The sequence below is a fragment of the Pseudonaja textilis genome, chromosome 1, assembly GCF_049901715.1.
Source record: "Pseudonaja textilis isolate UNSWEBS1 chromosome 1, rPseTex1.2, whole genome shotgun sequence".
NCBI classification, from domain to species: Eukaryota; Metazoa; Chordata; class Lepidosauria; order Squamata; family Elapidae; genus Pseudonaja; species Pseudonaja textilis.
In genome coordinates this window covers 87,979,776-87,992,532 of record NC_141990.1, presented here as the reverse complement: position 1 = coordinate 87,992,532, position 12,757 = coordinate 87,979,776, and the positions used below count along the sequence as shown (strand labels likewise).

The 12,757-nt window shown below is 36.8% G+C and overlaps 1 protein-coding gene across 2 annotated transcripts in view; it reads left to right on the top strand.

The window, feature by feature from the left end:
- PDE7B (phosphodiesterase 7B) overlaps positions 1–12,757 on the top strand; it is a 215,004-nt gene that overhangs the window by 105,588 nt on the left and 96,659 nt on the right. For both annotated transcript variants that reach the window (XM_087940593.1, XM_026705542.2), the window contains exon 2: positions 5,851–5,911. In XM_087940593.1, coding sequence (XP_087796719.1) covers positions 5,905–5,911 — 7 coding nt within the window. In that variant the 5' untranslated portion in view covers positions 5,851–5,904. The remainder of the gene's footprint in view (positions 1–5,850; positions 5,912–12,757) is intronic.

Below are 12,757 nucleotides of genomic sequence, written 5' to 3'. Positions count from 1 at the left end.
AGGGTTAGGGTCTAGGTTGACAGGAAATAAAATTTCCTTTATGTTCCTAGAAAAAAGATGGGACATGAAGATAACTAATAATAATAAGGACACATCCATAGAATAACAAATCTTTGTTGATTGAGAGCCCTGGAACCCCAAGATATTTATATAGATATGTGTGAAGGTTTGGGACATGCCTGACGTTTAAAGATGAGGCTGGCCTATTTGTGCATGGTAGGCACTTTTCATCTGAAAATATTTTTTATCCCATGTCATATAACAGGGGAAAACACTTATTTATTCAGTGCTTAGTTAACTGGTAGAATTCATTACCACAAGACATAATTCATAATTTGGAGGATGTAAGAAGTGAATTGGGTAAATGAGCACAGGGCAAGTCTGTCAGTGATTCTTCACCTTAAAACACACATTCTGTTGGCCACTGTGAAGAACAAAAGCTGAACAAAAAGATTTCTTATCTTGATTTAGCTGAGTTGGTCTTGTGCTTTTAGGTTAGGTGTATGAAGTGGGAGCAACGTTCTTTTAAAAGTCTAAATGTTTAAATATTTTTAAAAATATATCTAAAAGTTATGTTGTAAACTTTTGGGACCATACACAACTGCAGTAGATCTTTTTAAGAAAAACAAAAATAAATTTATAATAGTTGGCAAACACAGTTTAGTTATCAAGGGAGACAAAGCAAATATTCTTATCTGCTGAGTTATTGAAAGTGTCTTTTCTTCCTTCCTTTGAAGAATTTAATCATGTGGGATGTTTAAAGGGGAGGTGAATGCTGTCTTCTGTTTATTTTTTTAAAGAAGAGCTAGAAAAAAATAAAACTAATTCTCATAGATTTGCATATGGCAACGTCTATTTTCTCTTATGCTGATAAAAAGAATATTAAAACATATGTTGCAAGTCTTTTTTTCATGAAAAGTTGGTAATTGAGTTAACCAAAATACTGGTGTTATTTTGCGGAAGAACACTACACTTTCTATACTTTCCCAATTTTAAAGTTATCCTTCCCAAGTGGTATGATAGACTTGGTATTCCAATTTGCAGGAAAGCAAGCATACGGTATATGCTTCTTTTATAGTAGACACAATTTAGGGAGATTACTAAATGCCTTCAGATGATTATAACCTGCATTGGCAAAATGCAAAGTTCCTTCTTGCAAAAATACCACTTTTACTAGTTTGTGGCTTCATGAGAATCTTTTAGGAATGCGTTACATTTTTCAATTCTCAGATTTTCACTTTGCATTTAAGTTACTAAATTCCATGGGCTGGTTTACCATGTTGAAAATGAGAGGAATAAAATAATATTTGATTGTTAGTTTCACATGCAAGAACATCTTAGGCTGGAGATGCCATGAATCCCTGACAAATATCCTTCTGTTCAATATAAATTGCCCATTTGATCACATGCTAGAGAGGCATCCCACAAATATTTATAGAGAAGATCTGGATGCTCCTGTTTATAGCTTGTTGAATTTCTGTTATTTATATAGATGTTGGTGCAGTTTATTTAAATTGGTGACCTTGGGCAAAAAAGCAGAAGAATCTCAGTAAGTGCGATCAGATTTAAAAAAAAAAACAAGAAAAAGAAGATGGTTACAGATTTGATTCAAGACAGCAGATGTGCCTTCATCAGAATAGTATAGATTTTTGCACAATAAACTTCTGAGTCTGTGCTGCTAATATATACAGTGTAATTTGGTCTTTGGGTAGGATGAGGGTCATCTGTTTTTCCGCCTGATCTGTTGTTGCTTGTCACGGCATAAAGAAAACAATCATTATATTTTAGATATTTCTTTTTTATTTAGGTACAATAGCCTTCCAGAGACAGCAGTGTTAAGTTTGAAAAGGGATTGGCTCAACATGCTGTCCAGCCCCGTTTTTTCCAAGCCATTCTTAAGCAAAGTGCCTTCCTTACGGGTGACTTCCATTTCCATTTCTGCAAACATTAAAACAAGTCTTAATAAATAATAAATACTAATGCTTGCAATCTAATTACATATGAATTGACAGTAATGTGAGAAGTTTCCAAACATCAGTATCCTATCTAGAGGGAGAAAAAAACATGGAGAAAATCCCAAGAAATCAAACCCATTCTGCTTAATCTAAAAGTTTCAAAAGTTACTATCCACCAGGCCTCTAGAGATGTTGGCTGGATTTGATAATCATTTTTCTTTTGGCTATTAACTCAGGTGAACTCATTCTTATCATCTCAGGATCAAACTAGAGCAAAATAAACAGAGTGAAATCATGTTGTGCTGCATTGTTGAATTATTGGAGGGCCAAATCTTTTAATTAATTTTTATTTGGTCTTTGGAACCAACAGGCCTTTTCAGTGCTGCTTCACCTCTTGCTATTTTCATTATGTTGCAAAATAATATCTGGAATAAATTTTCAAGCATGGTATATACAAGACCAAGGATCTTCAAACTTGGCAAGTTTAAGACTTGTGGACTTTAACTCCCAGAATTCCTGAGCTAACATGACTGGAGGAGGAATTCTGGGAGTTGAAGTCCACAAGTCTTAACGCTGTCAAGTTTGAAGAGCCCTGGTCAAGACGGTCGGAAGCTGGGTACTAAAGGCAGTTGGATTGGTAGCAAAAAGCTTGGAAACCCATGGAAAGTTTTAAGACTCAGCTTCTGCTTTTTTTTTTTTTGCTGTTGCATTTTTGCTGCATGTTTGTGCTGCCACTTTTTTCTTTAGAGCTGAACTTTTTATTCAGCTCCTCAGTGCAAACAAGCTGCAGAAAGATTTTCCTTCCTTCCTTCCTTCCTTCCTTCCTGTCCTCTATTCTTCAGCATGGCAGTCACTCATCAAGGTAAGTGATTCACAGATTTTGCCATCTTCTTTCTAGGCATGCAGTAAATTTAGCAAAATAAGTATTTAAAAGGGATCCAAATTGGAGAGTAGAAGTGGAGAATTTAGTTGAAGCTTCTAATGGGGTGGGAAGGGGGAGGGGGAAAGAGCAATAAGTCTGCTCCTCTCAACTTCTTTGTTTTCTTTATTGAAGAAATGTGTTGGGGGTGGGGGTGGGGAAGGTGTTTAGCAAGGAAAAGGTCATGCCTGAAGCCAGTGATGGGCTGGTGCTGGTTCAGACCAGTTCTAGCAAACTGGTTGTTCCGACAATCAGCTGGCCCCACCTACCTGCCCCTGCCCTATCCTGTCCTATATTTCCGTGTTTTTCAGCTCAGCTGATTCGTGCGGCACAATGGATTTCCGCGCCTCAGCTGTTTTACTTGCTGGCACTGCCCTAGAAGTTAAGCCATAGATGTTAAATTTTGTGTTTTTTAAAATGCACGCACGCGCAAAGCACAGACTCACAGAACCGGTTGTTAAACCGGTTGCAGCCCACCACTGCCTGAAGCTGCCACTTTTGCATGCAGGTGGCTGATTTCTCCAAAGCCTAGTAAGAGCCAGAAGAGGTTTGCAATGTCCTGATGGGAGCAAGGGCCACAAACGTGACTTTGTTGGCCAAACATGGAGATGTGTTAGGAAGCATCTCTTGCATTGGCTCTAGACCTCTAATCTAGCTGGGCTCTTCCCTCCTACTGGGCTACTCTTGGCTTTGCAGACTTTTTGCTGCTTGTCTGCCTCCTTTATGGACTTGGCTTGGTGGCGGGTGTCCCCCCACCTATGAGGTATCCCATGCTCGCTTAACAACCCTTGTGTTCATTTGATGGTGGCATCAGGGAGAGTAAGGAGTAGGAGTCATTAAGCAAGGCTATCTGACTTAACAGTTATCACCACTTGCAACCATAAAGTGCAGGGTCCATCACCATTGTAGGTTGAGGACTATCTGTAGTAAGCAGAAGAGTATACATTCTTTTTAAAAAATTAATTATTATATTAAAATTATACAACTAAAACTAATATAAACTACAGAATATAAAAATACATAAAGGAAAAGGGAAAAAAAGTACAGAAAAAAAGGAAACTTCCCAGTTCATCGCAGCAAATATAAATAACTTTAACAACTTGTCACCATCTCTTAAAATACAGTTAACCATTTGTTCATCTCCTATCACACCCCATTCCTTATAAACAAAATTTTAATGCCTCATCACTGTCTTAATTAACAAAACTCCATTAAGAGTTATAAAAAGTTCGTAAGGAGTTTCCAGTCACCAATAAATATTGTATACAAAAACATATTGTCTTTTCTCATATCAATACCTACGATAGAGGAATGGTTGGTGAAAATGACAGAACTTGCTGAACTGGCTACTAGTAACTTTCACCAGCCATTCCTCTATTGTAGGTATTTCCAGATCTTTCCAACTTCAGGCATACAATAATCTTGCTGCAATTATTATGTAGAAAAACACGACTCTTTTCTTACTGCTTATTCATCAGTCCAGGAGAAAAAGTTCTGGTTTCAATCAAATATTAATCTTTAAAGTCCTTTAAATAACTGTATGTATTTGAGCCCAACATTTTATAGCGTGAAGTACATTTATACATTGTAGATAACTTTTATGGTGTGCAGTATATAATATTTAAGCATCATTTCAGTACTATCTATTTTTAACATGGGTCTTCTATACTAGGACATTTTCTGCTTATTAATTTTTTTTTAGAAGTATGAAAGAAGAGATTTATTAAATACTATGAAATAAGGAAAGGAAAAAATGATTTTCTTAACCAAATAGTGTTGTACTTTGGAGCCAATTTCTTCTGTGGTAAACCAGAATAAAATGTATTGTGTTCTTAGAAAATACTGAATGATATCATCAGTGTAGAATCATGACTGCTAAAACATACTGAGGGTTATTCTCCCCCGAAACTCCAAGGGGAGTCTCCTACTTATTGGTCTGAAAAAAGTTCAGTATTATCATCCTAGAACTTCCAACATTTTTGGAAATGTTTTTGCTACATTGTTCAATTGCTTTTTGTTTACATAAAATATTTTTTCCAGGGTGAATACCTTGGTTTTGGATTTTCAAATCAAACTATAATTTAATATGGAAACTGATGAAACAACTACACAAGAGAAATGACCGTAACACTTTTTATATTGTTTCATTAGGCAGAATTGATGGGACAGAAATTTGTTCACCAATTTAGCAGGTTGCATATTACTTGACATTTCTTCTCTTTTATATGAAGGTCTCTCAGAGAGACAGAGAGAAAGAGAGAGAGCCAGAGCCAGAGCCAGAGAGAGAGTATGTATATGCCCAAGTATGAACTCAAGGCAAATTCATGCCTCTGTGTGTGTGGTCTGTCTGTCTGAATAATAGCTTTCAAATGTAGGGTTCCTGGTTATATGATCCCTTTGTGTTACAGATGCTTCCACAGAATATATTGGTGAAATGTTGTTTATTATAAATCAGGAGACTATATGACCACAATGTCTTGAGGATACTTACATATACTTCTCTATCAGTGTCATATAATTTCTTCATAGCAAAGTCGTTTGGGGAAAGGAAGTCTAATATGCGTTGTAGTTCCACTGCACACACGAACAGTATTTGCATGGAAATATCTTATTAAACTTGTAGTTTCTCAAAATATCACCATTAACACGGAGACATTAGACTTTCTAATCAGTGGTTAACTATATAGGAAACGAGGGGATTAATCCCATCAATAAGTTCCAGATTGGAATGTATTGTTTGAGAATTACTAAAAATCAGAATAATTTTCTGAGAGTTTATTTTATCTTCCACCATCCCCGAGTACCAGTCGTTTCCTTATAATTCGTAAATGCTCTTAATTACACAGAAACGTGTGGCATTTGTTTCTTAACATTGTATGGAGAAATGGTCAGGTGAAAAGCAAAAGCAATGTACTATGGATTAAAGATGCCTCTGCCTTCAAGCCTTGCATTGAATATGTTCCCCTTTTTTTTCAGCGGTGTGGAGAAATCTCATTTGATAGCCCAGAGCAGAATGCCAGATGTGTTCGCATGCTAGGTAAGTGGCTTCCATTCTCATATAAACTGGGTTTTGTTTTAAGGTGAAATGAACACGATAAAATGAGCCAGTGTTACTTAAATAACTTCATTTTTAAGTTGGTTGGGAGCCACAATACTTCTGGATGCATAGTTGCTTGTACAATGGTGGTATGCTACCAAACTGATAGTTTAAAAAAAGCCTCCCAGGATCAGCTGAGAGGAGGAAAAAAATCCTAACAATCAGCTGTGAGGAGAAAGAAGAGAAAAGTGCAGGATCAGCCCTCCTACCCACCCCTGCACTTTTTTCTTCTTTCTCCTCACAGCTGATTGGAGCTGCAGGCCTCAGCTGGTGTGCGGAAAGCTGCATGCACATGTTGTGTGTGCATGCACGATCACTGCTCTGTTTGTAGTATAACTGATACTGGCACAAATAATGAATATACGTAAGTATTATTGATTATGGCACACCTTCAGTTTGCCTAGAAACTTGACATAGTGATTTCTGACTGTTGGTTATACAACCTGAATGAATGGTATAAGATGAGCTTTACCAGTATGTCATAGGGCCAGGCTTATTTTGGGCTTGGCTCTCCCTGAGGATATATACCCATCCCACTAGACTAGATAGTATGGGTTCATTCCAAGTCCTTTTTTTCATGGTGTCATCTGGTGGGACCTGGGCAGTGAATCTTTTCTGTAGCTGCACCTACCTCTTGGAATAGCCTCTCCGTGAATTGCAGGTGATCCCTATTCACCTTGTTTTCTGAAAGGCTGTTAACATTGGGCATTGGTTCAGGAGTAGAGGAGAACACAGCCATTGTGGTTCTGAGATGGGATTGTTGTGACACTTGGTGGTTTAAAAGGGGTGTTTTTTTAAAATGTCTTTATCATTTACTCACTTAATATTGGCAACCCAGAATTATTTATATAAAATGGGCAGCCATATAAATCTTTTAAATAAATAAAATAATCAGAAAAAGACTGAGCAATATTTTTTCATCACAAGTTAGATCATTGTCTAGCGTGACATACCAAATTATAAATCACCAAAGAAGAAAAACGTACATGAAGGATGGAAGGAGTAAAGGAATACTTTGATCTACATTGGCTCTACATTGGACAGACAAATGGATGTCCAATCTCTTTTTAAAAGCCTCAAGTGATGGAGCATTCACAACTTCTGAAAGCAAGCCTTTCCACTAGTTAATTGTTCTCACTGTCAGAAAATTTCTCTGAAATTTTAGATTGCTTCTCTCCTTGATTAGTTTCCATCCATTGCTTCTTGTCTTGCCTTCTGGTGCTTTGGAAAATAGCTTGACCCCCTCTTCTTTGTGGCATCCCCTCAAATATTGCAACACTGCTATCATGTCACCCCTATTCCTTCTTTTCATTAGATTAGACATATCCAATTCCCACAACTGTTCTTTATACGTTTTAGCCTCCAGTCCTCTAATCATCTTTGTTTCTCTTCTCTGCATTCTTTCCAAAGTCTCAACATCTTTTTTATAATGTGGTGACCAAAACTAAATGTAGTATTCCAAGTGTGATCTTACCAGGCATTATAAAACGGTATTAACATTTTATGTAATCTTGATTCTATCCCTCTGTTAACGTAGGCTAGGATTGCATTGGCTTTTTCGATGGCTGCAGCACACTGCTGACTCATATTTAAGTGATTGTTCACTAGAATTCTGAGATTCCCTCTCACAACTATTGCTATTGAGCCAGGTTTCACGTAATCTGTACCTGTACATTTGGTTTTTCTTGCCTAAATGTAAAATCTTATTTTTCTCTCCATTGACTTCCATTTTGTTAGATAGGGCCCAGTTTCAAATCTATAGAGATCCTTCTGGATCTTGAGACTATCTTTTGGGGTGTTGTAGTGCCAGTTTGGTGTCATCTGCAGATTTGATGAATTCCCCTTCTATTCCCACGTCTAAATTGTTTATGATGATATTAAAGAGTACTGGGCCTAAGACAGAACCCTGAGGTGCCCTACTGCTTACTTCGATCCATGTAGAAGTAGTTCTATTAAGGACTATGCATTGAGTATGGTTGGTCAGCCAATTACAAATCCATCTGGTGGTGATGCAGTCTATCTAAATTTTTCTAACTTACCAAGTAGTAGATTGTAAGCTATGTTGTCAGATGCCTTACTGAAATCCAAATATACTAAGTCCTCAGCATTTTGTTGGTCCACTAATTTAATCGTTTTGTCAAAGAATTAAATAAGATTTGTTTGACATGGTTTGTTTTTGTTTTTGTTTGATTCCATCCAAGATGGCAGCGTGCATAGATGCTGTGGCTTTGAGCTCCTTGTGTTATAATGGAGTGGGCAAAAACTAGTCTTTTCCCCCAGGGAGTTACTAAAGATTGGATTTTCTAGTCGACTAGATATTACCAGCGACTCCCAGCAGATCATAATATACCGAGTGATGTAGTAAGATTGCCAGGCTCTCCATGGATCATTGTTGGGCTTGGGAGGCAGTGTCGACAGCAAAGAGAGAGGAAGCAGAAACAGGGATGCAAAGCTGGTTTGCTAGCTCGGTTATGGAAGCAGCCTCACTGGCCAGCATTACCAAGTATTTTTCTAACCAAAACTAGATCCTTTGTCAACAAAACTGATGAACTAGAGCTATGGATGGCGGCGAATAAGCTCATTTGCAGCTGCTGTGTGATGATTATCATGGAGACCTGGCTTCATCCACTTGTATCGGACGCGTCAGTGGAGCTACAGTAACTAACCACACCAAACACCACTTCAACAGAAACGGCAACTCTGGTAAAAGCAAAGGTGGAGGACTTTCTATCTAAACACATAATGACTCGTGTACTAACAGTAGAGTTACTTATATACACTCTTCTCCAGATGTGGAATTCTTAACTGTCATTTGTTGGCCATTTTATTTATCTAGAGAAATTTCTGTTATAGTTATCACCACTGTCTATATTCCACCTGATGCAAATGTTAGCACAACACTCTCTAAGTTACATGACGCCATTGAGAGGCAGCAGCAAACTTGCCCTGAGGGCACTTTTGTCATAATGTGAGGTGTATTTTGTGTTTGTGGGGAGGCTGCACGAAGGGAGACTCATTCAATTTCATTGTACACATGTTGTGCATTGACAATAAAGGTTTGATTTGATTTGATTTTTGACAATCCATTTTGGCTTCTGGTTATAACATTGTTTGCTTTTAGGTGTTTGCAGATCTGCTGTTATCTTTTTAGGATCTTCCCAGGTATTGAGGGTGGTTGGTCTATAGTTTCTTGGATCTGTTTTTTTTTAAAAAAAAAACATTTTCAATGGCCTTTAGTGGCTTGCTGAAGGCAAAAGAGAACATAAAAAGATGTAAGATATACAGTAAATAGGAGAAACATTAAATTACAATTATATATTAAGATTGTCATTTTAATGTAATTTTAATAATAGTAACAGTTGATTCCCAGGTTTAAAATAAAGAAAGTACATGAACAAAAAAGAAAAACATTCTTTGTATGTATATATGTATATGTACACATATACATATACATATACACACTTTCATACAGTTTTGCACATGCGTATGAAAAGAAGCCAGCAATTGGAGACAGAGAATGGGGTTTTATGAGCTGTGAAGTGGTGAAACAAAGTTTGATTTCATGTAGTTTAATCTATTCTACTTGAATCACATCAAGTGCCCTTGAATTGTTTCAGAAAGGTTTGGAGGCAATTTGAAAATCTGATGGATTTTGGGATGAACTGTGACTTTAGATCCTGAAACACTGGTGTGGCTTTCTTTGTGTGTACATGTGTGCTTGCAATGATGAGAGTGAGGTTGAGGGCAAGCACAATCATCAACCAGAGAGTTGCACTGTCGGTGAATGAGTGAACGGTTGAAGGTCAGCAAAGGATTTAATGAAATGAATTTGAGAAGGAAACACTGGACCTCATAGGAGGGACAGCAGTACAGGCAGAACTATATTGGATGATTTATTATCCCTCTTGATCCATCTCCAAAGAAAGAAGCAATGCAATCAGAAAATCCTTCGGGAGAATTTTACTGTGGAATAAATGATCGACAGCTTTGCTAAAAAGTGCTGCTCCCCAAGTTTGTACAGGGCACCAATTGTAACCATTTCTGTCCTAACTGCATCTATGTTAGCAACTTCAATATAATAGGACAATAATATCCATGAGGAACAGGATAATTGTCTCAGTTGGCGCAAATTACAGCAACAATATTGATGCTGGAACCTACATTTTTGATCATGTGCCTCCAATACAAAATAAAATCTCTTTTAAGCTTTTTTTTTTAAGACTTCAGAATAGGGCTTTCCTTTCTCTTGTTTTTTCTTTCTTTCTTTTATGAACTATGGATGTTTTAATTCAACTCTATGTAATGATACAATGGATCTTGATGCATCATACTTTCATTACTTTTAAAAGGGGAGATTTCTTTTAAATAACTTTTTGTACATCTTGATAGAGTTACCCCATGGAAGCGGCATGAATTGTGATTCCAAACAAGTTCTGGGCTGTCTGAAATTTTGGTAGAATAGGTAGCCATAGCAACAGGTTTGCCCAAATACAGAAACAGTTGCTTGTGTTTCTCTTAGCTCCCTCTGTCTCAAACAATTGTAACTCCTTCCATGACATGTTTGGGTAGCAGCTCATCTCTATCTGAAGAACTGCTTCCAAACATTTGGCACCTTCTCTCAGGCATCCCTTCTTCTCTTTTTTATCCTCTAGATTGAGAAATAAACTCTCATTTTGTCTCATTTCAGCTTATTTTCAGTCGCAGCCTGAAAATGTTGAGGGTTTGTGGGTGGGTATTTGTTTTCTTATCCTTCTCTTTTGTCAAGCTTTGGCATTCTTTTTCTTCTCTACAGGAACTTCCTACTGTTTTTTAAATAAGGTTGAGCTTAACTATTACCTCACTGATGTCTCTTCCTTTATGTTTGAAGTTGTCTGCTTTTATCGATTTGTTTTTCTTGCTGGAAAGAGGTCAGGAAATCAGGAAGAAGCACAGCTGGTTTGGAAAAGCAGCTTGTAAATATCTTGGAATAGGGAATGGTGTTGATTTACAATATGATAAAATCCTTGAGCAGCCTTAAAGTTTTGAACTCTTTCTTCATTCAAGATGAAGGATATTTCTTGCCCAATTGAAGGAATGATATAAATAAATCAAGAACCATAGAATATAAAATCTGTTCCTAATGATCATAGCTGGGCTGACCTCACCTATCAAAACAGGTTTGTGCTGAACTTTCTGCTGGAAATTGGAATAAAAATAAAATAGTGCTAGAGGATGGCAAACTGGTATGGCTTACAGCTTGAAAAGTTGTCAAAGAATATTTCACATTAAAATTTGCAATGAGTACCAATCATTACTGTAATTACAACTTAGTATACAAGTTTATGAAGGTATACATACTTAATATTATTCCGTTTCAAGGTGAACAACGGTTATGCAAAGTGAAAAAAATAGAAGAAGTAAGCAAAATACATAAAAGAGGACACAGAGGCTTCTATGGGGCTGGAATCCAAAGAATATGAGACACATACTCTGTAACTTTCATTGGAGCGTCATGTTTTTCAAAATTAAGTAGAACTCCTGATTTTTGTTTTTGTCTGATCATGCATTTTGAACATTGACATTTTCATTTCTTTTTTATTTTGCTTATATTTTCTGGAACACTACCATTTATTTTCTTAGACATTGAGCTTTTTGGAATCCAGCTGCTCATTTGCAGGATCTTTGAAGTGGAATCAAAATATTCAGACCCACGGGCACTGCCTGCAAAATTTAGGTTCTGGCAGGATAAGCAGTAAAAATTAGTTTTAAGGGAACCCCAGAAGTATGGCGGTAGCTTTTCCAGTCCTTATAAATCTAGATATTAAATCTAGAAGAAATGCCAAAATACAGCAGATCCTGCAATTCCTTGGCCCTAATGGCCTGTTTATTTCTTTTACCAGTGAGGATAAATGGAATGTTTTTATACATATACCTCTCCTACTTTTTCTAATCTGAAAACATGGGGTTCTTATTAGCTGTTTCTGCTGTTGTTTGGTTCTTCTTTATCCTTTAGGTCCTCATCTTTCCTTTGTTGCCAGTTGATGCCAGGAAGGAATAATGTTATTGGTTTGCGATCAAAAAATCAGTGCACTGTCAAAGAATATTGAATAAATGAATTCAGAATCAGTGGAAACTTTTTTTCTCCACTACAATGAAATGGCAGAGCTGTTACTGTTTCTTAAATTGATGCCAATTAATTACAGTTGTTAAACACTGAATAAACAGACATTCTGTATTATGCCAGCTAATTTAGCCTGGCTACCTTTGGGTAACCTGACAATAATTATCTACTATAGAGATGGGCATGAGTTGTTTCCCCTCACGTATTATAAATTAATGCAAATTCTATTACTATACCCTCTAGGACATCACAGATGAATGCAAAAACATGTGTGTATTTGTAGAAGGCTAGTCTCATTACAGGGTTCTGTGATTGTGCAGTCTTTCTTTTCAGTTGTTCTTCCATACTACTGTTAAATGTATTGCACCTGTAGGTCAGTTTTATTGCTTAATGTTACCTTACACATTTACCTACAAGAATTTATTTCTCACTCACCTGATATTACCACATTGAACAGTTCAAAGTTAGCCTGTTAAGCAGGACTGGGTGCAGTTATCAGGCAGTGTAAAGTCTATCTCATTTATTGAGAAACATTGTTATTTCATAAAAGTTCATTTCTTTTTCTTAATTGTTAACAAAATGACTAGGCTACCCTGTATCTTCCTTACATTCTACCTAGTCCTGTTACCTGAGTGATAGAAAGGAAGAAAGACAAAAGGAAAAAAAAACCAAACTTCTAAACCAGA